Source organism: Manihot esculenta, chromosome 15 (assembly GCF_001659605.2).
Source record: "Manihot esculenta cultivar AM560-2 chromosome 15, M.esculenta_v8, whole genome shotgun sequence".
NCBI lineage: Eukaryota > Viridiplantae > Streptophyta > Magnoliopsida > Malpighiales > Euphorbiaceae > Manihot > Manihot esculenta.
In genome coordinates, this window is record NC_035175.2 from 8,891,940 (window position 1) to 8,918,246 (window position 26,307).

Here is a 26,307-nt window from a genome sequence, read left to right on the forward strand (position 1 = left end):
TAATTTAAAATAATAATAATAATAATATATAAAAAAAAATGATGGTCGCTTTTGGAGTAGGAGAATGTTCCTTTCCTAGGGTAATTAAATCATTACTTTGCCATCAAGCTTAACTTTTATATACACAAAATTGAACCCTAACTTAAAGATACTGCCCTTTCCCAATCCCAACCCCCACACTCTTTCAACACTATGTGTCACTATTAAGAACACCAACCCCACATTCCTCCCCACCAACAAACCCTAAAATAAGGCCACCCCTCTCTTTTTTTTTTTTTTTTTTACTGGGAAACAATTAATTTCATCAATTGCATTGATACGGGGAAGATTAGTTTAATGCCTTCTCTTAATTTGTTTAATGAATCCTCTTGGTGGTAATCGCTTTAGGGTTTAGTAGTTCAAAGAAGTTCACATGCACAGTGTAAATATATTACAAAAAAGATTTCATCTTGATTGGAAAATGCCCAAATGGGTGAGATCCCATCTCTTTATGGATAACTAAGATATTAAATTAATCAGAAATGGAACCAATGGTTTGAGGTTAGGCTGAGGATCATGGTGTCATTCTCCAAATATTCATGGTACGTTCTTGAATCTTGATCACTATAAAACTATTAACAACTGTAATATATATGTTTCTTGTGGTTTGTGTCATTATCGTAAGTTGGAACAGTGTTTTCTCAGCTCCACACCATTGATTGATCTGTAATGGCTTAGTTTGTACACTAAAATTTCTCTCTACTGCAATATAATGAATAAATAATTTAGAGGGTTGAAATAATTGATTGGATACCTTTTTTCCTTTAAATAAAATAAAAAAATTTAATTTTTGTAAATTAAATAAATATTTATTAAAAACACTTTATTATTCGCCCGGTGCGAACATATATAATCTCAATTTAATGGAAAGGACATATTGTGAATTGCATGCAATATATATAAACAAGTGGGGTTGGTGAGGAGCAGACAATTCATCAAACTTCGTAATGGGACCCCAACAGTAAGTGAAGATGGTAATTAATTTTACCCTCTTTCTCTTTCTCTCTCTTTCATGATCATAAATGCAAAGGAATTGATTGTAGGGTTTTGTTTTGTCATGAGGTATGAGCCAAGTTAGCCAACTATAATAATCTGTACAACATTACGAAAGCGAGGGTTGTTTTGCTTTAGGGTTTCACATGGGATTTCAGAGACATGTTTTTATATTCATTCACAGAATAATTAATAACTTACATTTGAGTTCTGCTGCAGCAACTGAAGACTTGAAATTCTTTCTTCAGTTTCTGAAATTTCTACCATCTCTCTCATCCCTTCATGACCTTAACTTTTTTTTTTTTTTTCTTTTTTACCTTTTCCTTATCTCTTACCCAACCCACATGTTATTTATGCCATTGGGACTCGAACCATTCAGACAAATGACTCAATGGGATGGAACAGTGCCTGTTTTTTCAAGCAGTAATTTTGTCCTTGTTCAGGAATCAGAACGGTTCCCTACTTCGTTATGAGATAATCTCTTTAGCCTTCCATGGCTTGAGCTCCAGTTCTCAACTTCTGAGCCTTTTGCCAACCAGAACGTCAATGGTGTATCCTCAATTCTCTAAAATTTTCAGTTGAAAATTTTCTTTTCTTTAATCTCTTCTCTTGTTTAGTAATGAACATGTTACATTTAAAGTCCAGCGCTTAATCTATTTTGCTAATTGTGGAATTGCAGAAAGTGAATAAAGTGAGGACAGGAAGTTCTTACACAAGTTTTGTTGTGCATATCTTATAGTCTCAGGAAGCGAGCATGGATACAAGAAAATCTTTAAGAAATCTTAGAGGAACTCTTCATGCTCTTCTGGATCTAAAGGCACATCTAACTCCCAACTGGGTCAAATCAGTTTGTGATATAATAAAAACCCTGCCTTCTGAGTTTGATGCCAAAGAAGATGATGATGATGGTGATGATTCTGGAAATGTCATTTCAAAAATAAAAGGTAAGAAGAATTAGACATAAACCTTATTCTCATACCAGCAATTTCTCTTAATTCTTCCCTGTAATTAAACAGATGAACTTGATGCCTTAACTAGCCGTATAAACAAGCTCAACGTAGATAGACGGCAGCTCCTAAATCGTTTTCTGGATTTGAAAGGTCAGTCCTGTTTCATTTAATATCAATTGCAGCTGATAAATTCTATCCTATTTAACTTTTGTAGAATGAGACTTCCACAAATGAGTCAGAGAATCTGAAATTCCATGTCATAAAGTTAGATTGCAACTTGAAGAGCCTGCTTTTTATTTTCTTTCACATTTTGGCTTTGCAGGGAATATTCGTGTGTTTTGTCGCATAAGACCTATCACAATGGCGGAGAATTTTGGTCGGTTAAGACCAGCTGTGGCTGCGGATTCAAGTACTGTTCTTTTAAAACTTGCTGATAACAAGAGTAAGAATTACAGTTTCGACAGGGTTTTCCACCCAGGATCATCACAAGGTAATCAAATACCTTTTTACCAAAGTCTCAATGCCAAAAAGCTTAGAGTGCTCGTATGTTAAGGGCATGGCTTGATAGCTGGAATTTTGCAGATGAAGTTTTTTCCGAAGTTGAACCAGTTATCAAGTCTGTCCTTGATGGTTACAATGCTTGCATTTTCGCATATGGCCAGACCGGCACAGGAAAAACTTTCACAATGGTGAGGACTAGCTAATTTGCAGATGAAGACATATTAAATGCATAACATACAAATCAAATGGATACAATCTATCTATAAGAGATTGTTCTAGCTAAAGTTTGTTCTTGGTATGATATTCTCAGGAAGGTACACCAAATGCCCCTGGGGTTGTTCATCGCACATTCCAGGCACTATTCAAGCAAGCAGTGGACAGTAACCATTCATTTCTCATCAGATTCAGTATGCTTGAGATTTACCTGGGAAATCTAAAGGATTTGCTAGTCCCCCAGCCAACAAGAGCTACTGATCCTTTGTCTCCTTGGTAAGTAAGTTGGTTGAGTGAGAATGCAATATTTGTTTGGATGTTTAGACCTCTATTCATCCACAATGCCAGTATGATCAACAAAAATCGTTCTGCAACCAAAAGTTCATGGCCATCAAGCTAAAACTGTTTTATCAACAAAGAGAAATAACCAATAAGGTAAAACAAATATCTGGACATTATAGCAAAGGGTTGAAAATTTTCACGTTGAAGGAGGAGCAGGGGAACAAGGGTGCTATGTGATCATAAGATTCCTGTTTGAGATTGCAGAAAAAACGGGCTTCAGCAAAACTGCAGTTGCAGCCACAAATGCAATCTTTGACCTGCTATAGAGTAAATGTCAAGCAGTCCTACTCCTAGCACATCCCAATTTGTAAGGAAAAAGGTAGTTCATAGTTTAGTAGTTTAGAGTTTAGTACTACTAAACTATGAGCTTTTGCCTTCTTTTATCTAGAGTCAACACATTACCACTTGTCTTATGCCTATAGTGAGACGTTTACCACTGAACTTATGCCCAAAAAAAAGGGTAGTTCATAGTTTTCAAGTTCATGGTTTCTAAGGTATTAAATAATAATGATGAACAGCCAGAACTAGCTTAGTTGGCATTCAAGAACCTTTTTCATTACTTTTTAATATGTATGCATTACAACAATCCTCTACAACATAATTTAACATCTTTATGAACAGCCTTTCAATTCAAACAGATCCTGAGGGAAGAATAGAAATAGACAATCTTGTATCAATCCAAGTGAATGACTTCCACCAAGCTTTGAGGCTGTACAGATTAGGATGCCGTTTCAGATCAACTGCCTCAACAAACTCCAACATAACTTCAAGCCGATCACATTGGTAACCACTTTACAGCTTAGAATATTACTTGTCAGTTCAATTTAGCATAAATGACAGAGTAAAGCATGAAAAACATAACCAATTATGTAGTTTTCTAGAGATTGAGTTGTAACAAAGTTCAGAAATTGCTTAGTGCAGAAAAATAAAATAAAATTCCTTAGCGCGGGGCAATAAAACTGTCCCTGTTATTCTGTCTTAAAAAGAATAATCTATGTTCTAAATTCTTTATTTTGTCAATGTTTCAATAGCATGATCCGCATAGCAATAACTTGCTCTGATGCTCCTGAGAGGCGCCGGGAAACAAACAAAATTTGGTTAGTGGACCTTGGAGGAAGTGAGCGAGTGCTGAAGACAAAGGCATGGGGGAAAAGACTTGACGAAGGAAAAGCTATTAATTTGTCACTCTGTTCTCTTGGAGATGTAATTAATGCCCTCCAAATGAAAAGGCGTCACATACCTTACAGGTAGCTGTGAAACTCCCCAATCTCTCAAGTCATCAACATAATTTCAGTTGGTCAAGAGAATTGTTTTGGCTGCTTGGTGCTATGCTAACTCCCATATGCCTTAATTTGATTATTTGAAGAACACCCACTGTGCCTCACAGATTTTTATTAGTGACAGCAAAAGAAGACCAACTAACAAGAATTGTCTCGCAATGACCATCTCAAAACTATAAAGGAGAAATGAATATAATCTGCTAAGATTTCAAGATTCCACATGCATTAAACAGAAATTCATCACTATTCTGCATCAGACATACCAATCAATATGGCCAGTTAATGGGGGATCATCCAGCATCAGAGTACACTTGAACTTACATACTCTTTTTTACCTTTGACAGGAATAGCAAGTTGACACAAGTTCTCAAAGATTCTCTAGGTAATTATGTCCTATATTAAATTTCATGTTAACTTTCATACTAACATGTGATACAGCTATGAACTCAGTGTAGGGCGCCATACTTCTTAATCCTCTCAAGGAGGCAATTTTGGTTCCCTTAAAAATGGAATTGGAATGGAATTCAATGCCATTTAGTTAAAACTAGAAATTTTAGATTTAAGCATGAATGATAATTTTAAAAAGTTATAAGAAAATTAAATCTCATTTTCACCAAAAAAAGTGAATCAAATGCATGACATATCATAATAACTTAGAGCTTGGGCTCTTTTTATACCAAGCAGCTTAATGAGACCCTAATATAGGACTTGAATTCTATTTCCATTTCTAGGGTAAATTCAAACATGCCTAAGAATAGGCTAACAAATAAACTTAGACCATGGTCATTCTTCACATTTATAACAAAGTCACCTAAATCTTTTAAGTTACATGTAAAATTAGTAAGTTATATAGAAAATATGCAAACATAAATATAAAAGTCATGGATATGGGCTACCAAATTTATTAGATGTGCTTTAGTCCTTAGTATTTGTTAATTTTACATGCAATAGAATGAACTTAAGGATAGCCAGAACTACAACCAATAAGCAAAAGTATAAGCTATAACTGGTTGTTTTCAAAGTATAGGCTGTTTGTGCCATGATCTAAATATTATTTTCTTATCTAGACCTTTACATTTTTATCCTCAGGTGACGATTCAAAAACACTAATGCTAGTCCATGTCAGTCCCAAAGAACAAGATTTGTGTGAGACCATATGTTCTTTAAATTTTGCAACAAGGGTGAAAAACATTCACCTGGGGAATGAGGATACAATAGTAAGTAAGCATTGTACTGTATTAAGATTGTGTTCATTAGTTTGTATATTTTGTATCACAAGTATTAAGCCTGAGAAAGTACAGAGTAATTGTTAATTAGATCGAGCTTTGTTATTTGATAAAGGCATAAATTTTTTAAATTTATGTTACTAAATATTTCAAGTAAAACATATTATGGGATAAAAATGAAAATGAATGACAAATTGCTTTGTCATAAAAATGATGTTTTTGCTGCAAAATGAGATGGATTAGCCATTATGAATAAGATGCTAACCAAAAAGGTGAACTTTTGAAACCAGGAAGTAAGAGAGCAGAAGGAAGTAGCAATGGCAAATCTGCAGCAAAAGATGATAGAGATTGAAAATGAGCAGTTTCATGTTAGACAAGAAATTCAGAAACTAGAAAAGAGATTAGACAATCTCACAGGAAAAAGTTTATCTTCTGAAGAGCAACTTGAGACATATAATTTTATTGAAGAACCACTTACAAAGAACAGTGCTGGACACACAACAGTAGGTCCTTTGTCAAATGTTCCAAGATTTATGCAGCCAACCATTTGCAGCCAAAGAAAATCAGGGACAAATTTCCAAGCTTCAGAATGGAAAATCCCAGTACCTGGAAGAAGGAAAAGGCCATCATCTCATCGTGCTGAGTCTGTGACTTTTCCTGTGAAGGATCATTCAGATTACAAATCAGAACATAGTGTTTCCAGATCTAGCTGTTTGGTGGGATTGGAGACGAGAAAGAGTGCTGATAATGCAACAGAATACAGCCAAGACACTCTTGAAACAGAGGTTGAAATGACTGATATCCGAGAGAAAGAAAAAGCACCTTTTTCAGCTAGTCAAATGAATGACAGTCATTGCATTCAGAAATTTACACATAGACAGACAGGCACGACTAAAGATTACATCAAATTTTCTAAGGTTGACAATTGGCTTGACCTACAAAAGAATGAAACCAATGCGAATGGTTATACTCATAGGACTAAGCGGGTTTTAGCTATTCCTGATCCCAAGAAGAAACATAAGCAAAATAAGCAGAGAAAAGAAAAGGTGGCTTTTGATGAAAAAATTAGTAGTTTTCATGATTGTAGAATGCAAAAAGTCCACATTGAAAAAGATATGGTTACTGTCAGCAGAGTTGGAATGATTATATCAGAAGTGGCAACTAACAAACCACCAACACATTTCCAGGATTTATTCATTGAGGACTCGAGATCCCATTTCAGTTCAACATCTCAGACAACTGAAGGAAACAGAATGATACAAACACAAGATTCTGTAGATAACTCATCAACAGATGATGACAAATGGAGCATTTTTTCTCCAGAAGATGTGTATCATAGACTAGGTGAATGTAAGAATCATAATGGAGCCAATGCACTGTCTATCATGCAGGCGGTAGAAGGGGAAAATGAAATTTCAGACAATTTACAGTTACAGAATCATGGGTGCTGGGAACTTTTGCAATCCGATTTAGGTGGCACTAACATCTTCTCAAAAGGGAATTCCAGTGACTCAGCATCAACAGTAGAACTTGAATCATGCTGTCCACAAGCATTCACTGAATCAGTTACGGAAGATGGCCAAAGGCAAGACTCAGACTCCTCTATTCTACTCTCAGCAAAAGAAAGATGTGGCATTCTCCAAATGAGATCTCAAAGAGCTTTATTTGAGAACTGTTCAAACCAGAAGGGTTTAACTAAGCAATTTGATAAATTTCAAGGAGAAACACGGAAAAGAGGTAAAGATTTTAGGTCAACCAGATATTTGAATTTTTTTTTTTTACCAAGTTCATTGTTTCTAAAGTAATACATCTCATAAGCTAACATGCACAAAGAACTGCAGGAAAAATATTTAGATCTGTGGTCATCCAACTTTAGTAAGGAACTAAGGATGTAGTTCATCTTACAAAATTCATGATCTGTTTTTGGCCAGGAATATGCTATATTCTTAAACAGCATATCGAGATTTTATACATCAGTGCTCTTCTAGGACTGGGGTTCTGTAACCTGGGATATGAGCATGAGTTCTTCTCCGGTTTAATGCTTTGAAACGACACCAGTGGATGAAAGTCTTGTATATTGGTGGTAGAGAGAGGTGGGAGTGAGATGCAAATGAAACATCACAAAAGCTCAAATTGTAACCTTCTGTCGTATTTGCTTGGTGCAAGCTTAAGATGCGTGCATGCATATTTGTGCAATAAAGCAGGTAGGAAAGGTTTTCATGGCTTTGTCTAAATGATATACTGTAATTAGTACCTGCTTCCATAGCAGGAAAGCTCTTTTTGAAGTTCTGGTCAAGCTTCCAAACCTGGAATATCTATCCAAAGAAACAAGAGCTCACAAAAATTAAAGATGTGCATCAGCTAGACTAGACAACTATTGGTCTATGTACATATTTATGTACGTTTAACTGCAACTATGCAATAGGCTCACTTGCTTTTGCCATAACTGTATGGGATAAACAAAAGCCATCTTGCATACAAAAACCTTGTATTGACCCTGTCTATGTATACATATTTTTAAATTATATAATGAATTTTGTAAGATTCTCATATATGAGTTAGTTTTGAAAGACACAGGTGCACATATATCTTCACTTTCAGAGTTCTTTCTAAAACTTAATGATAGTTTTTTAAGGCATTTGGAGATTTTAAAGAGAAAACCTTTTCAATCCACCTAATTTGAAAATGGAGACCTCCAAAAACCTTATTTTAAAAATCTCGCTCTGTCCCAAACATAAGTTCAAGGTTTTTTAACTTTGAAAAACCTTGAATTACTTTAAAAAATCTCCTCCCAAACAAAGGCTAAGATGAGATTTTCAATACAAGTCATTGTTCAGAATATTATTGTCTATCCAATTCTTAAAGGCTTCAGAGTTCACTTAACTGTTACAAATAACAACTCACTCTCAAAAGCAGAACAAAAGCGAAAGGAGAAAACAAAATAAAATTGAACTCCAGAAGCGAAAGGAGGGTGAATTAGGGACACTGTTATGGTTCTTGATTGCAGCAGAGAAATTAGACAATAGAGAAGGATAGGAAGATGGGAAGCTAGCATAGAAATAAATAGAATTTAGAGAAAAATAAAGAGAACTGAATTAGAATCTAAGATGCTTGATTTGTCTAGTTAATATAGCTGTTACTAATACATTTTTAGATCTCACAAGTAACTGTTCCAGCCACTCTATAGCTCAATAATGTAGTTCTCCTATCCGCCTGCTTACTCTTTACTTATTCTCTTCTATAGACAATCTCAGCTCTTCTTTTCCTCTGGTATGTAACAGATACTTGGACCCAAATCTTCTTTCAAGCGCCTTAGGAATGTAATGGTAATCCCAATAAAAATCGAATTTTCTTATTGGCTCATCAAATTTAATTCATACATTTTTGCTATCACCGATTAACTAACACTGTGTTCTGCTATCTATTTGAGCAAAAGAAAAAGAGAGAAAATAGGATAGGAAAAGAAGAGAAGAAAAAAGAAGTAATATTAAATTTTCCCTCATGTTGTTTTGTAATGACGTTAAATTTCCCTTATTCGGTTGTATGCAAGAAAAAGAAAAAAAAATGTTATTTTCTTCTTTTCCTTTGGTTTCTCTCCAAATTGGAGGAAAATGTATCTCTTTTAAAGGAACTTAGGAAAAATTTACTTTCCTTTGTCCTCTTTCCCTTTTTCTTTTGGTTTCCAAAATTGCAAAGAAGAGGAAATGACTAAAACAAACTTCCGTTGTACTCTTCCTTCAAATAAACAAAGCATAACAGAACAAAGTAATTTGACTTGTTGTGCACGTGTCTTTTAATTTTTTTTTAAATCTAAATAAGTATAAAAGATCAATTAGGAATTATGTATTTGAGAATTGGCTTATTTTACAAGAGAAAATATGACTGGTCTCATTATATGGATACAGCAATGTCTACGTTTAAAATGTACACAGACGGAACTTTCAAAATTTGAGAAGAGGTTTCTGGCCATTAATTCACTGTCTACAGGAGAAATATCACCACAGAAAACCAAAAGGATAAACCTTTTCCCTCCTATTTCTTGAAAGATTCTAAACTATTTAAAACTCACTATGATAGGAGGTTCCAATTATCTGTTTCCAGGTGCTTTTATGGTTTGCACGATAGTTCTAGTTTAGTTTAATATCTTCTTTTTTTCCGAATTATAGTCCATTCTATCAATAGTTTGCTTTTTGTTTCTTCCCATTTATGAGTCAATTTATTGAACGCAGTTGTGCATTTTTTTCAAAATCTAAATGTTGTGGATTAACTATTCTCTATAACAACAATGAAGTTTTCTTGTTCTGCCCCTTTGAAGCCATTCTAGTATTGTATGAGCATCATATAGAAAACCCCACACCTATTCAGTTATTCTAATTTGGACTAGCAATTGAGAAGAATAACCATCATCAAACATAACCGAACCCCTTAAACAATTGACTTCTGGGAGAGGCTCAAAAGAAAATGCATTAGGTATTCCCTTTAGCTCCCTAATGTATTTCAGATGTCAAAAGGTTCTTACCAATAGCTGCTTCAAAGAATTTACTAGACCAATTAGATACAAATGTGCTATCCATTTTATTTTCTAATCAAGGTTGAAAATTATGTCTGCTTCCTTCTACAGCAGACCACATTTAGCAGAACAGTTTAATTATCAGAAACAGAAGAAGAGTAGAGAGGGAATATGTGTGTGCCTGAAATCTACCAGCAGCATGAAAATCGTTGAGATTTTACAATTATGTACCTCATGCTAGTGAGATGGAAGACATACAATGGTGCTGCAGTGCTCCACTCGCATGAAGGATATCAGTTATCAAGTCGAAAATTAGATGGTATGAAGTAAAACAGTTCCCAACTGCCCCCGTAGTAAAACAAACTCTAAACCATTTGATGACATCCATAAACTTATCTAAGTCCAGTAGAAAGAAACATCATAAGTTTAATTACTCAGTCGTTGAACAGGCAAGGCAAATAGGTAATGTAGCATCTCAGGTGGTCATAGCTTTAATTTACCCATTCCTGGCAGAAGTTGGCTTGGAAACAGATTCCACATGGTCAAAAGTAGTACATCCTATCCCTCGCCATGTTCAAGCAACTCAACACATTCGCTTTGCAAATGCTCAGCAAGTCTTAGCTGCCCATTGATATTGCACAGAACTTCATATATCTCGTTAAATTGAGAATGAGATGTCTCTCCCGCAATAAATTCATTAACTGTATTTTTCACTTCAATGTAACTCCCTCCTGGCATCTTCTTAACACCTTTGTCCCTCATCATTGTCCTCACCACCCTGGAAGCTTTCCACCTACCACAAGAAGCATATATATTAGATAAGAGCGCGTAGTTTCCACTGTTATCGGGCTCCAACTTAATCAGGTGCTGCAATGCGCGCTCTCCAAGCACAGCATCACCATGAGTATAAGCAGCAGCAAGAAGAGATCCCCAAATAGCTGCATTTGGCTCAAATGGCATCTGTTCAAGCAGCAATTGCGCATCTTGGAGATAACCAGCACGCCCGAGTAAATCTATCATGCAACCATAGTGCTCAATCTTAGGTTCAATGCCATACCTCGATCTCATGTTACTAAAAAATGATTGACCAATTTGAACCAATCCAACATGGCTACAAGCAGAAAGGATGGCGATGAAAGTAACATCATTAGGTTTAACTCTAGCCCTTTCCATGCAAGAAAACAAGTCAAGAGCTTCCCTTCCAAGTCCATGCAGAGCTAGTCCCGCAATCATAGTTGTCCATGTTGTGATACTTTTATGCTTCATGCTCTCAAATACTTGTAATGCCCTCTTGATATTCCCTGACTTTGCATACATGTCTATAAGTGCATTATTAAGAGGAACAGTTCTGCGTAATCCATGTTTGTCGACGTAGTTATGAATCCACTCCCCCAATTCTAATGCACCTAATTGGGCACATGCAGAAAGTGCAGCCAACATAGCGATTTCATCAGGCTCTACTTTTTCAAGCTGCATTCTCCGGAAGATGGCAATTGCTTGGTGGGGCCGATTCATCTGAGAATACCCAGAAATCAACGCCGTCCAAGAAATCACGTTTCTTTTCGGCATGCAATCAAACAGATGTTGAGCATTTTCCATGTGACCCAGCTTGGCATAACCAGCAACCATTGCGTTCCACAGAGGCACATCTCTAATTCTCAGGCATACCCCATCAAACAGCTTACGAGCATCAGAGATACAACTGCAGCCAAAAGAAGAATACATCTGAATAAGGGCAGTAACGACGTGAAGGTCAGTGTCTAAGCCAACGCCAACTGTTTGACAGTGAATTTGCCTCCCTGTTCGGGTAGCTAACAGTCGAATGACGGCTTTTAAGACAAAAGGGTAGGAATAAGCGTCAGGTCGCAAGCCCGCGGACTGTATGTCGTTGAAAAGAAAGATTGCAGCTTGAGGAGGTGTTTGAGAGAAAGAGAGAGCCCTGATCATAGTGTTATATAGATGGATGTCAGGTTCTGGTTTATGGGTGAAGACGAAATAAGCATAGAGAGAAAGACCCACAGAGGAACAGGCGTCGATGAATCGGCTAAGAAGGAAGTTGTCATGGTCCAGGCCTCTGGAAACCATGAACCCATGTGTTTGCTTTATGTGTTTAAGAGTTGAGCAGTGGCGTAGCGAGGAAATCAACTGCTCTGCTAGACGCTTGTCTGTGTGGAACTCTAGAGACGCCCAAAGCGAAACGAGGCGCATCGTGCAGACTGCACATCTCTTGTGCAATCTCTTTTCTTGGACATATTTTTAATATATATATATATATATATATAATATAATATTACATTTTTTAAATATTTAATATATTCAGTAAAATTAATGAGTCGTTTTTTTATATTCTAGAAACTTTATTTTTTAATATTTCATCTATATAATTATTTTCTTATAGAATATTTTTTATTCAAAAATATTTTTTCAAAAAATATTTTTATTACAAAAAAATTATTTTCATATATAAATTATCTTTTACAAATAAATAAAGGCATTAACGAAAATTTTTGTTAAAAAAATATTATAATCTCGTTGAAGTCTATTTTTTTTAATTATTATTTCAATTTCCATCTTTCAATCAAGCAAATTTAAATATTTTATATATGCATGAACATAATTTGATATAATATACATGAAAATATGACTATAAAACAAGAGGTATCATTCTCATTTTTTAAATATAAAATTTAATATTTTATAATTAATAAATAAAAAAATTAAAATATAATATTTTATTTATTTTAAATATTTTATTAATTTAAATCAAATCAAATCAAATTAAATAAATTAAAAATATATAAAATACTCCTCTAATTGCTTGCATAGTAACAAACAACAGCGACACCATTATAATGCCAATAGCTGAGCAATGATTTTTTTTGTATTATCGTTTAAATTATTAATTATTATAAAAAGAATATTAACATTAACAAATTGTAAATATTTTTAAATGTATTTATTTTAATTTATTTTTATGCATTTTAATGGTAAAAGCTTTTAAAAATAACATTTATAAAATAATTTAAAATTATATATATAAAATAATATAAAACTATTATCTCTTATAATTACTGACTACTGACACAACTTAAATATAATTAGCAACTTTTAAAAATCTAATCAAATGCACTAAACATTTATATTAAGCTAATCAAATGCTTGAGTTTTTATGGCTTTTTACATGAATCACCTATAATATTAAAAAGAATTTTCTTTTTTACACTTTACTCTTTAAAAAATAAAATTATTTTTTACCCTTTAAAATTTTATTAATATTACTATATATATAAATTTATTAATAAATTATATTTTTATTACTCCTTTATATTCTAACTTCGAAAAGGCTCAGAATAAGATAAAAAAAAAAAAAATCATTTTGAGTAGAAATTTAGGATGCCAAACAAAGAAAGTTGACCGAAGGGAAGATTGTATAAATATAAATAAATAATTGTAGCATTTGAAAGCAACTAAAGAAGTCGGTTTTTAAACAAACATCGATGACGCGGATCGCAGATGTTAGCATTTGTTTATATAAAAAAAGGAAGATGCTATTATAATTTAGTAATTTATTCTATATATTTTATTTATTTTTATATGTTTAATAAAAAATGTTTATTATTTTTTTTCAAAGTAAATATTTTTAAATAAAAATATTTAATTTAATATGATGCCTAAAAGTGAAGTGCTTAGCATCGGGAGGCAGAGTCAGAGGCGGAGCCCCCAGCACTAAGTAGAAGAGCGTAAAAAACGTTATTTTGGTTAAGGTTAGGTCACCCTTTGAGAGAGAAAGGAAACTGAATTTTTTTTTTTATTTTTTTTTTTTTATTTTTACCAAAAATTGAATATGAGACTAAGTCAATCCTCATTATCCCTCCTGCTGCTCCTCCGACCTCCTTCTCCTTCTTCAAACCCTAAACGCAATCAGTTGTTGCAGAACTGGGGAGCTCTGAATCTACCAATTATCTTGCAGATCTGTCTTTTATTACTCTGTTTTGAAACCAACTGTCATATACACGCTTCATTCTGATTGCTTTGGCTTTTTATGGTGGTGGGTTTTGACTTTTGAGGTGAGGGTTTTGTCGCTCAAAGGACTTCTCTTCTGTACGTATATACATCCTATTGTATATATTTTTGCGTATATGGAGGGGAATTCCGGTGGTGGAGGAGCAGGTGGAGCTGCTGCTGCTGCTGCTGCCGCCGGTGCTGGTTCTGTTGGTGTTGGTGGTCCTGGAGGTGGAGGAGGGAATGATGTCGAGCTCATGTGCAAGACACTACAGGTGGAACACAAGCTGTTCTATTTCGATCTGAAGGAGAACCCTCGGGGGCGTTATTTGAAGATTTCTGAGAAGACGTCCGCTACCAGGTCTACCATCATCGTTCCCTCCTCTGGGATTTCTTGGTTCCTGGATCTCTTCAATTACTATGTCAATTCTGATGATCAGGACCTCTTTAGCAAAGAATTGCAGCTCGACACCAAGGCATTTCCCTTTTTCCTCTTCTCTCCTCTCCTCTTTCTTTCGTTTTCATTTATTTCACCTAAGTGCCACATTATGAATGCCCGTTGCAGGTGTTCTACTTTGACATTGGTGAAAACAGAAGAGGCCGCTTCTTGAAGGTAACCGGACCAAGGCCCTTCTCTTTCAGTTCCTTCTACTTCAACACAAAACACTCTTTAACATTTTACTTGCTACTACTCTTACGTCAAATGCTTTTGAGTCATACTGTATCGCTTGTTCATATGGTTCTTCTTCCAGTTTAGATATGCTGTAAATATTGGGGTGCTTATTCAATTGCATACAGGATGTGCTATGTTATAAAATTAATTTTTCTAATTTTCATGTCCTTGCCTTTGATAGAAACGTCAATCTGCAGAACTTTGTTAATCGAGTTGCTTGGTTTGATGATTCCTCAAATTACTATTTTAAGTCCCTGGTTGGAGTTCAATGCAGTATTCCCTCATCAACTACATTTTATTCAAGATGTACTAAAATGTGGATAGGATAAAAATTTAAAAGTCAAACTTGAAGGGAGATAATATCTATTTTATAGAGTGCTTTAATGAGAACACTTTACAGATCTTGTGAGGAACTGAACCAAAGAGCCAATCAGAGATTAATCCCCCCCCCCTCCCCCTTAGGCATTTGACACTACTTGTATTGTGTAGCATTTGACACTACTTGTATTGTGTAGCAGCCTTAGGAATTGAGATTTCATTAATATGTTGACAGCTGTGTATTGGTGCAGAATGGAGAAGAAATTTTTAGAAGGTGCTAAACCACTAAACAACTATCATAGAAGAAAAATTCTTACCTTGCATCTGATTTCTTAGTTTCTTTCTACATAGGTTGTACTTCCTTTGTGCTCTTTAATGAAATTACTACTATGCCTATCAGAATTGGTCCAATTGGTCTGTTTTTATCCTATATTTCCCTTTCATTTGGATTAAGTTTCCACAGAGAGATAAAATGGTGTTTCATTTTATATGATCTAGTCCTCTTAGCTAATTTCATCTTCTTTGGCCTACGCTCTTATGATGTTAGCCTCAGTACTGTTCATTTATTTAATTCATCTCGCCTATGACAGTTTGGCTCTCTTGTTGAGGACCATCTAACTAGAATTTGGTTAATTTTATATTTAACATTACTGAGATGGTTGAAAATTGGGCTAAAGTTGAAGATGTGCCGATGTGGAGTATGGTTTGTGCTACTAGTCAAGTTGAATGTGGCATTTGACATGCTTCAGGTTTTTGTACAAAACATCTTTAAACCTTTTCCAGTTGAAGATTTAATTGGTAAAGTTAGAGATGCATGTAGGTCTGATTTTTCTGGATTATCCATTCTTTTATCTCCTAGTGAGTTCCATCACTCAGCATACTGCACCATGCTGTGGAGCAACTAATGAGTAAGTGGAACTTTGATGATGTTATTTAAAAGCACCAGCTCCTTAGTTTCTGTGAAATTATTACGAGTAAAAGAATAGTGGAAGTTGATAGCTTGGAATATCCAGAAGTAACCAGGTTGGTTATCATGATCTGAAGTATGAACGACTAAGGGGTTGGGAAGTCATTTGAGGATGCTGCCTATTAAGTAAATGGATAAAGCAGAAAAGTGTTTGTACCTCAGGGTTTTAGATATTGTTTATTTTGCATCGAATTGGCAATTGTTTTAATACTGTTGAGCTTTTCCTTTTACAATCCAGTGTATTGTGCTTTTTTATGCAATTATTTGTTTTAATGCTGTCATTCCACTTACGTTGCATATATAATTTTATGTTGATGTCAGTTGATCTTAATTTGTTTGGAAAACTACAAGTAGGGGTGACCAATGTTGGTCACATGATTTTCAATATGTGAATCCTACGCCCTAAGAAAAACTAGTTCTCTTTTTTGCTTTTGCTCTAAAAAAGAAAATAATCTGCTGTTTTCTCAGCCAAACTATATAAATAATCAGACTGTAAGGTTTGATCATGTTTCTTTGAGCAAAGGTGATGTTAATTTTTTTCTGGATTATTTGCAATCCCTTAGCTGCCTTTGCAGGTGTCAGGTACCATTTTTTTCAGAAAAGTATGATATCTTGCGCCTAGTAAGGCAAGGGACCTTGAATAATGAGGCTTGAGTTAGATGCTTTGTCTTTGAGAACCATTAATAGAGCTATATAGATCCAATGTAACTTATTGTAACTTTCACTTGGTGTGAGTTTTCATCAAGAATAATCTATCTATGGGGTACTATTTTGTTCTTGTTTTTAAATGGTCAAGTTCCCATATTTATCTGGGAACAAGATAGGGCTTGGCTGTTGGCAAGATAGGAAGTATCCTCTCCAATCTTCTCAGAATACTGGATCTCATAGATTTTGGTTTAATTTATTGGCATGATTTTATCCTAAGTTCAGTGGCTGCTGATGGGTTCTGAAATTTAGCCTGCAATCTGCTCGTTAATAATTTCTAGCATTACGCCTGGTTATTATTATACTTCTAAATTTTGGAGAATCATTTAGAGGACTAGTCATTAGAGGTTCATTCTCCAAAGTCAAATATTATTAAACTTAAGTTACAGGACAAAACTGAGAAAGAAGTAGCTGGATCCTTGCCACTCTAAAAAAACTTAAATAGCAGTGTCCTTCTTAATCACATGAATTTTCCTATTGCTTGAAGCACCATTTCCTCCCTTTGGAAGTGGGTGAAAATATAAGAATACTTGAAGCAGCTTTATCATCTCTTTCATTTGATCAAATTGAGCCTGTTAGACTTGATACATATTCTGTATTAACTGCTCTAATAAACATATACACACAGGTATCTGAAGCTTCTGTTAGTAGAAACCGCAGTACTATAATTGTTCCTGCTGGAAGTGCCCGGAGTGAAGGTTGGGCAGCATTCAGGAATATTTTAGCAGAGATCAATGAAGCTTCAAGACTATTTATAATGCCCAATCAGGTGCCTTTGTGTTGCATGCTCATGCTTCTTCCCTTTTCCTTGAAAGAACATTCATTCTGTTTTTAAGAGGGATCTCACTTTCCAAAATTTCCACCCTGTTTCTTGGGTGCCTAAACAGCAAAGTTCTGAACCTTCAGAGCGCCTTGTTGGCCTTTCGGATGATGTGGGGGCCGGCTTCATATCTGGTCACAGTAGCCAACCTGCTTCAGCATCTGAATTGAATGTAGATAGGTCAGTTGAACTAACAGCACAGGAAGAAATTGGAAATATGGGGGTCTCAAAGGTGATCAGAGCTGACCAGAAGAAATTCTTCTTTGATCTTGGTAGCAACAACAGAGGTCATTTCCTGAGAATTTCCGAGGCAAGTTTTACAAAAAAATTTAGTAGAGCTTTATATTCTTGGTCAAATGGGTTTTATGCAACCTTATTTTTGGGTAGGATTTATTTACCTTATTTTTAATATTTATTTATGGGATTTATATCCTCACGTATTTTATTTTATTAAGGGTTTCATTATGTGCTAATGTGCATGTATATATAGGTTAGGTCTTTGGTTGAGCATTCAGCAATTGAAAGAGTTACTATTGTTCATTCTCATCTCTTTCTTCTATCTGTTTTTTCACTTCGATACCCCACCACCCAAACCCCCCCCCCCCCCCCCCCCCAAAAAAAAAAAGGGAAAAAATAAAGTTTCTTCCTTAGAGGAGAGTTACAGTAACTTTGGGTGTTCAAACTCTCCAAAGATATTGAGGTTTTGAGTAACAGGCTGCCATTTAGGTTGAGCAGAACATGTTATTGTTGTTGGTTCAGAGTCCATCTTTATATGCCTGTTCATATTGTAGCTTTAGATGTTTGGAATTATCAGTACGAGGACAAGGATATTCTGAAACAGATACTTGCACACGGTTTTATACTCACTCCATTGCTTTTTGTATAGCACATGACTTAAAATATTCATTGCATATTGGGTGCCTCCTCAGTTTCTTCAAATGTATTTGAACATTGCAAGCATGACCATTTGTGATTTTGCGTGAAGCCCAAGGTGCCTGTCATTTTCTTCATATTAGTTGTAAAACCTGAAATTTTCACAAGATCAACAATTTCCTTGTAATCACTATTGAAATCTTTATGTTTGTTTTATGCCTTGTTAGCTTTATTGAATCACATTAACATTATATTTCTTAGGAGCAATTCTTATAAGTATGTCCTTTTCCTCCACAATTATAACAATCCAAACCCTTAAATGTCTTAAGATGGGATGGTTTGATTAGTGCAATGGCAGTTTTAATTGCAATCATCTTGCTTGAGTCCATACATTTTTTGTTCCTCTTGAGAGCTTCCATTGCATATTTTGCAGCATGATCAATCTGCATATGTTGCAGGTGGAATAGCCAATGTAATAGAACAAGAGGCATCATCAATGTTGATACTTTTCTTTTCTTTTCTTTTTTTGGCTACTGAAGCTGTCTTTAGAGTTGTGAAATGTTGAGTTTGAACATCAATATGAGCCAAAAATAAAAAATGAAAAATGGGCTTGCAATGCTCACCAAGTGATTTAATATCAAGGATATAGATTCCTTGATATTGCCAGCTCCATAATCAAATCTTTGCTGAAAAGTGCCAAGGGTTTGATTAACTTTCTTTTGCCACCCAGATATTTTAACTTGTTGGAGTTGGAAGAAATTATTATTCTTCACCAGGCTTCCAACAGTTAAAATGCATTATTTTTTTAACCTTTTACCAGCAACAATAATATAGCAGCACAAAATGATCTAAGCAGAGAGTTCCTTCTTTTGCTTCGTGTTGCTTCTTTTACTTCTCTACTGTGTGGATTTCCCTTGCCATTTATTTTGCCGGGACTTTATGATCTTTCTTCTTTCTTTGGTAATTGCCTCGCAATCACTAAAATTTGTTGTTAAATTCTATTGTGGCTGCAAGATATCAATTTATTATAAATGAATCACTAAACTTTAGGTTTATATCTATTTGGTCTAATTGAATATATTCTGGTGAACAGGTGAATGGAAGTCTGATGTGGACAATTTTTTTATTAATTTATTAAGCTGATTTCATATTGTTGGGATCCAAGACCAAACTCATGGTATTTTTATTTTAGGTTTTCATTGATTAAGAGAGATACTATGCATTGGTGTTATGAATTCCACATTTTAATAAAACCTGGGAACACAATAAAAGATGGGATATAAATTTGTTCACTTAAAATTGAAGCTTAGTGACTTAATTATTACTAGAATTTAGCAACTAGTTTAGTGATTTTTAAATTTGGGCCAGGCCTGACTCACCCAAAAGCTAGCTCAAGGGGGAGGAGTGCCTATGGCCCATATAAGAGGCACATTACCCCTTCCCACAACCGATGTGGGATTCAATACATCCCTTCACGCTCAGAATTTTTAGGCACATTTATGGGACGCCCAACATCGGATGGGAGGCTCTGATACCATGTTAAATTTGGGTCAGACCTGACTCACCCCAAAAGCTAGCTCAAGGGGGGAGTAGTGCCTATGGCCCATATAAGGGGCACATTACCCCTTTCCACAATCGATGTGGGATTCAACAGTGATCATTAGTATAATTTTCTTGCTAGCAAGATCAAGTTGAGAAGTATTGATCTTGGTTTTAAAGATCCAAATTGTATACCATCATGATTTTACCATTGACATGCCACATTATTGGACACCTGTCCTAAATGGTGGTACAGTGAGGGACTACCAAAATAGTTATGGTTGTGGCTATTGGTTTTGGGAGTTGCCATGAGTGAGTAGTTGATTTGGTGGTTAGGAGATGCAAATAGTGGTATTGATGATGGTTGTTAACTTGCTGATATTGAATCCCTTGATAAAAGCATGTATACTTGATTGCCAAGAAGGGGAGAAAATGAAAAGGGAAAAAGGAATAATTATATATAAAAGAAAATTAGAATTGAGAAGTAGCTGATGTACATGTATGCATATATGTTGATGATTAAAGCATAATATCTCAAAGGTTTCTGGGTTAATTAAAGAAGTGTTGTGATAATTACAGGTTGCTGGTTCGGATAGGTCGTCCATAATTCTCCCCCTGTCTGGGCTGAAGCAGTTTCATGAGATAGTGGGGCATTTTGTGGAGATAACAAAAGATAGAATTGAAGGAATGACAGGTGCAAATGTTCGGACTGTGGATCCTCCACAGAGATGAATGGGGATAACTCCGGGAGGCTCTTGTATGTTGATGAAACAACATATTATTATATTTGGTGCAAGGGGATGATGTGGTGCTGCAAATAGGTGTTTGATTAGGGGGTGCAGTGCAGTGCGTGCAATTGTGCTTAGCTTGTTTCTTGTTAAATTCTTGTTCTCTGATTCTAAGTATAAAAAATAATCCGATTGATCTGTTTGATGAACAGGAAAGTTTCGGAAATAGTAGGAGTGAGTAGCTTTAAAAAGGGAATAACAGAAGAAACAAAATGGGATATTTGTAATTGTGAGTTTGATAGTGTGGCACCCTTGTTATTCCATTTTCAATAATGCCGATTCCAGATGCTTTTGTCCAGTTTGAGCTGGTATTTCAGGTCTTGTTGTTGCAACTAATTGTGAAAATGATTGATTGCTTGCTTTTAACTTGGAAAAGAAGAAACAGGAGAAAGGGAATAACAGAAGAAACAAAATGGGATGTTTGTAATTGTGAGTTTGATAGTGTGGAACCCTTGTTATTCTATTTTCAATAATGCCGATTCCTGATGCTTTTGTCCAGTTTGAGCTTGTATTTCAGGTCTTGTTGTTGCAACTAATTGTGAAAATGATTGATTGCTTGCTTTTAACTTGGAAAATAGAGGTCAATGACAAAATGATTCAATATAGTTGATCTCAATTGGTTTGAGATTCAAAGCTTAGTGGTCGATGGGGCAATTGATAAAATCAACACTCGTTATGTTTGGCAGAAGAGGGAGTAGAGAATGAAAAGGGGAATATCAGGAGTTGGACGCGAGTCGTTGACAGAATAATGTGTCAGCCTCTTAGCATTCGAAAGTCGTGGTCAAAAACTTTACGTAAATAATGAGATTGACATAATAATATTATATTTAGAACTACAAATTCTTGCACTGCTGATGGATATGAGCAATAACAATAATAAAAAGAAGAAAATAGGGTTGCTGCAATGGATGGAAGCAAAATGACAAGCAGGAAAGTATAAGCAGAAATGGAACAAGGAAGGAGGGGTTGGAGTCCAGATGGGTCACAGCTATGGTGAAAGCGACAACTCAGAGGGATTGTCTGTGCTTAGTACTCTCACTGACAACTATCGTCAGTTGAATGATGGAGATACCTATATGAATTGAGCGATATGTGAGTGCGACCCCCCCCTTCCGTTCCTCTCTTTCTTTCTTCCTCTCTTCGATTCCACATGTAATTGCTTCTCTGTTTGTTCAGGAATATTTCAATGTGCCTCGCTTTCACTCCCACGACCCCTAACGCTGACTCCCCATCTTCATTTTAATGATTATATAAACATGGCTGATTTTATTTATTTAATTAATTTGATTTTGTAGAGATTATTCATAAGGTGAAAATTGCAGATACATACATGGATATGGACCATCTTATTCTCTCATAATACAAGTGATGTCTTGCCCAGATAGAATGTGACAAGTCTCTATTTGTTGAAGTGTTTTAGGACCACTTCCTACTGTCTCCAGCTTTCTCATCTCTTCCTCCTCTCCTTACTCGATTCCATGTCAAACTCATTGCTTTATATCTTTTCTTTTTTAAACTCTCTCATACCCATATAAAATAATAGTAGTTAGTTTAATCAGTTAATAATAATAACAGTAATCATAGAAACTAATTAAAAAATGAAATTATGTGATTCAATATAAAAATAATAATAATAAATAAATCATGCTTACATCTTAGTCTGCGCTTCTTTGTCGTGCCAGCTCAAGACCGTTGCCGGTATTCTAGTTCTGGAACATCATTATGATTGTGATTTTTTCAAAAGAAAAAAAAGGTCAAAGTAGATATCATTTTATTTTCTTATCAAAAAAAACTTATAGGATACAATTGCTGAATTGCATCCATGATAGTAGACTGTTTAACTACCACTGCTTAAAAAAATCCAATTATTTATGGTTTTTTTTTTTTTTTTCTTTTTACCTCTACCCTTCTCTTTCTCTTAATTTTCTTTCTTTTTTACAAAAAAAAAAAAAAAAAAAAAGTTCTTTTCGTGGTTTGCTGCTAGCTTTATCATTTTCTTCTTCTAATACACCCATAACTCAATTTACCATAAAAAAAACTTCGAAGTTTTTAAGAAATGTTAAAATACTGCTGTTTTAGTTGGTTATTTTCCAAACAAAACTTAAGAGAAATTTTAATTGATTTCTCTATATTGATATTAAATCATGAAATTCTTAAGAAAAATAAGACAAGTGTAACATGAGGATCAGTGATTTTGAAATCAATGAACAAGGGAAAGAATAGGGACTTGAGTTTAGCAAGTGTGTAGTTTGTCTCATTCTATTATACAAAACAACAAAGAGTATAATTTAATTAAAAGATGAATCAAAGAGACCCACTTCCCTCCTTTCTCCTTGAAAAAAAATTCTCCATGGCAATAATGCATCATCAAACCAATTGATGTCAAAGCTGATCAATGGAAGCTCTTAGTTTTGGGTCCCCTCTGGAGAGAGGTCCTCTTAGCAATAACATGGCGACCCACAAAAGATAAACATATAGCTCTGCCTGGACTGTGGTCATTAGATCAATAACCCTTTTGATTCCATGTGTCTCTGCAAGTTTTCAAAGTTTTTTTTCCCCTGAAAAGGTTAATTTTAGTCTCCATTTACGTATATCGATCGATTTATTTACTTTTTACATTATTAATTAATGAATCTGTGTGCAGAATATCGAAATCTAGATATTCAATTAAGGTTCTAATTAAAAGCTAGAACCAAAATTAACCAATGCAGAATATCCTCATTTTTTAAATATATCTAAAAGTATATGTATGCATGTTACTTTTTCGATTTGGTTCTAATTTGAACCTGTTTAAGAATTTTGATTTGATTTTTTTTTTTTATAAAAATTAGAAATGAAGCAAAAGAGTAAACATAAATTTCATATTGTTGTTATTGTAGCGGTTATTTTTCAATTTCAATATAATACCATATAATTTTTTTCATCCTAATTAAAATCTCCATAACTCTAATAAGAACAATTTTAATGTACGCTTTTTCATGCTTCTTGACCTAGCTAGGGCTGATTTGCACGGTCATGTCTTTTTCTTTTTCTTTTTTCATTTTTTTTGTCACATCATACTTATATAGATAATTAATTAGATAATTTAATATATTTTTTATAAACATATGTATACGTATATTATATATTAAATGGACTTTAAAAAATTATTTAATTTTTAAAATTTTTAAAACATAAATAAACCAGTTTAAATTATATTCTACCTAAATTATTAAATTAAAATTTACAAAATTAAATGAGATTCAGATATTTTTTGGATAAATAATAATCAATTTAAGATTAATATTATATATACTAAATAAAAAATTTTGAAGAAAGAGAATAAAATTATTAAGTGTGATCGGCCCCCCCATGATTCCTGTGCTGTAAAGTACTAACGATATTAATCGTAAAGGGGAGGCAGTCTGGACGTACGAAACTGGAAACTCCCGAAATCTCTCCTACTTTTAGTTTCTGGTTGCCTTTGTGGGATCTTTATCATCTGCTGGCTTCTGTTGATTCCCATGTGGGCAACCCACCGATCTCGATTCTTGATTCTCTCCCTGTTAATTTGAGAGAATACAAAGAAATCCAGGCAGATGGATTCATCCCAAGAGCACCCCACTAGCTGCTGCATTACCAAGGAGACAGGAGGAGCTCTTCACAGAGTCTTGTGTATGCAAGGCGGAGACGACGATAGTAGCTATGCAAAAAACTCAGAAGCGCCTGCATCTGCTATCAGCTTATGTAGACCTTTGCTTTTAAAAGCTATTCAATCCATGAAAGTTTTCTTCAGTAACAAGGACGAAGCTGAGTCTCTAAGGATTGCAGACTTGGGTTGTGCAACTGGGTACAATACTTTAGCTACAATAGATATGGTGGTGGATGCTTTGAGACAGCAATACATTAACCATTGCGGATTTGAGCCTGAATTCGAGGCCTTCTTTTCTGATCTCCCTTCCAATGATTTCAACTCTTTGTTTAGATCATTGAGCAACATTGCTGACAAGAAAACGAAGCAGTACTACGCTGCTGGGGTGCCTGGATCTTTTTACACTCGTCTCTTTCCTAGAGGGAAGCTTCACGTCGCCGTTAGCTTAAGTGCCTTACACTGGCTTTCTCAGGTAAACTCATATACATGCAATTTTGTTTACTATTCCATTGGCACTAGCTTTCTCTGGACATATAAAATTAATCCAAATAATAATATAATAGTGAATGGCAATCAGATACCGGACGCTGTTTTGGAGAAAACATCAGCAGCCTGGAACAAAGGAAGAGTGTGGATTGATGGAGCAAAAAAGGAAGTAGTGGAAGCATATGCGAAACAATCTGAGAAAGACTTGGAGGATTTCTTGAGCTGCAGGAAAGAAGAAATGGTGCAAGGAGGAATGCTGTTTTTGCTGATGGGAGGGAGGCCTGCGTCTCAGCAGCCTGAGAACCAGCTGGGCGATCCAGACTCCAGAGCCAAGCATCCCTTCACCACTTCCCTGGATCAAGCTTGGCAAGATTTAATAAACGAAGTACATTACATCACATTACAGTACATTTCCTTTTTGGGTTTCTTTATATATGGTGAGGGGAAAGAAAGAATAATTTGCTTCGTTGGCGACGTAATGCAGGGCTTGATCGACGAGGAGACGAGAGATGGGTTCAACATTCCGGCGTACATGAGGAGCATGGCGGAGGTGGAGAGGGCAATAAAGAGATGCGGTGGGTTTGAGATAGAAAGAATGGAATATAGCAGAATAGTGGAGCATTCATTGGAGAAGCAAAAGCAATGGATGAGGGATCCCATTTCCTACGGCAGAGCCAAAGCCAACTTAGTACGTGCCACCCTAGGGCCCATTGCTGAGGCCCACCTTGGTCCCTATCTCTCTCATCAACTCTTCATCCGCTTCCAAAATCGGGTTTCTTCTGATATTGCTCTTCTCCATAAAACCTGTTATTATGGTGTTATTGTTGTGTGTGCCATCCGAACGTGACACGTACTATAATGCACAAAAGTTTCATCCACCTCATTATGCTGCTATTTCATTACATTTGCATATATTTCAAGCCTATAGCTTGTAGGATTATGTTAGATTTGAACCGGAAAAAGTTTAACTATTGTTAAATTTGGAAGAAATGTGGAATATAAAAAACGTTAATTTATTTTAAAAAATTTACTATTTAATCATTATATTATTATAAAAAAAATTAAACTTTTAAAAACATATTAAAATATTTTAACGTGTTAAAAATATTTATTAATTAATTTTTTCGTTAAATTTAACCATTAAATATTTTAGTATTTAATTTATATAATTTAACAAAAATTTATTAGTTAATTTTTTATTTTTATAAATAATTTAATAATTAGTTCTTTTATATTAATTTTTTTATAATATTTAACAGTTAAAATTAATACAACTGGCTATTAAACTTTATAAAACGTTTAGAATATTTTAATATGTTTTTTAAGACTAAAAAATTCAATTAATGAATATGAATTTTTTTATAACGTAATTTTATATAAATTTATATAAATAATTGAGTTGTTGATATTGCCATTCAATCACTTATATTCACTATTGCATGTGAATGGGA

At 34.7% G+C, this 26,307-nt stretch overlaps 4 protein-coding genes across 9 annotated transcripts; 3 read left to right on the forward strand and 1 right to left on the reverse strand.

The window, feature by feature from the left end:
* Window positions 1–1,148: 1,148 nt before the first annotated feature.
* On the forward strand, window positions 1,149–8,096 carry LOC110601927 (kinesin-like protein KIN-14T). Of its 2 annotated transcripts, none has more exons than XM_021739337.2 (12): window positions 1,149–1,581; window positions 1,772–1,976; window positions 2,049–2,132; window positions 2,305–2,472; window positions 2,565–2,671; window positions 2,794–2,972; window positions 3,660–3,821; window positions 4,070–4,285; window positions 4,663–4,700; window positions 5,408–5,535; window positions 5,835–7,281; window positions 7,476–8,096. In XM_021739337.2, exons 1-12 carry the CDS (start codon window positions 1,429–1,431, stop codon window positions 7,589–7,591), a joined length of 3,003 nt encoding a protein of 1,000 aa, XP_021595029.1. In that variant the 5' UTR covers window positions 1,149–1,428; the 3' UTR covers window positions 7,592–8,096. The 2 variants fall into 2 exon arrangements, with proteins under 2 accessions (XP_021595029.1, XP_021595030.1); XM_021739338.2 differs by having other exon boundaries at window positions 1,439–1,581; window positions 1,712–1,976.
* Window positions 2,387–12,291, reverse strand: LOC110601928 (pentatricopeptide repeat-containing protein At5g56310). Of its 4 annotated transcripts, XR_006348779.1 has the most exons (4): window positions 10,555–12,291; window positions 10,286–10,450; window positions 5,810–6,201; window positions 2,387–3,064 (listed from the first exon to the last, which is right to left on the reverse strand). XR_006348779.1 is itself a non-coding variant. In XM_021739339.2 (1 exon), exon 1 carries the CDS (start codon window positions 12,260–12,262, stop codon window positions 10,613–10,615), a length of 1,650 nt encoding a protein of 549 aa, XP_021595031.1. In that variant the 5' UTR covers window positions 12,263–12,291; the 3' UTR covers window positions 10,456–10,612. The 4 variants fall into 4 exon arrangements, 1 of the variants encoding a protein (XP_021595031.1); XR_006348780.1 differs by lacking the exon at window positions 10,286–10,450; XR_002485914.2 differs by lacking the exons at window positions 5,810–6,201; window positions 10,286–10,450.
* Window positions 12,292–13,840: 1,549 nt separating this feature from the next.
* LOC110601929 (transcription factor Pur-alpha 1) lies at window positions 13,841–21,037 on the forward strand. The gene is made up of 5 exons (XM_021739340.2): window positions 13,841–14,532; window positions 14,622–14,669; window positions 17,348–17,488; window positions 17,607–17,849; window positions 20,531–21,037. The coding sequence occupies exons 1-5, from the start codon at window positions 14,194–14,196 to the stop codon at window positions 20,681–20,683; spliced, it is 924 nt and encodes a 307-aa protein (XP_021595032.1). The 5' UTR covers window positions 13,841–14,193; the 3' UTR covers window positions 20,684–21,037.
* A 3,023-nt stretch (window positions 21,038–24,060) lies between these two features.
* On the forward strand, window positions 24,061–25,734 carry LOC110602697 (gibberellic acid methyltransferase 2). 2 transcript variants are annotated; one of them, XM_021740276.2, is made up of 3 exons: window positions 24,061–24,842; window positions 24,948–25,241; window positions 25,341–25,734. In XM_021740276.2, exons 1-3 carry the CDS (start codon window positions 24,318–24,320, stop codon window positions 25,701–25,703), a joined length of 1,182 nt encoding a protein of 393 aa, XP_021595968.1. In that variant the 5' UTR covers window positions 24,061–24,317; the 3' UTR covers window positions 25,704–25,734. The 2 variants fall into 2 exon arrangements, with proteins under 2 accessions (XP_021595968.1, XP_043807447.1); XM_043951512.1 differs by having other exon boundaries at window positions 25,310–25,586.
* Window positions 25,735–26,307: the final 573 nt, after the last annotated feature.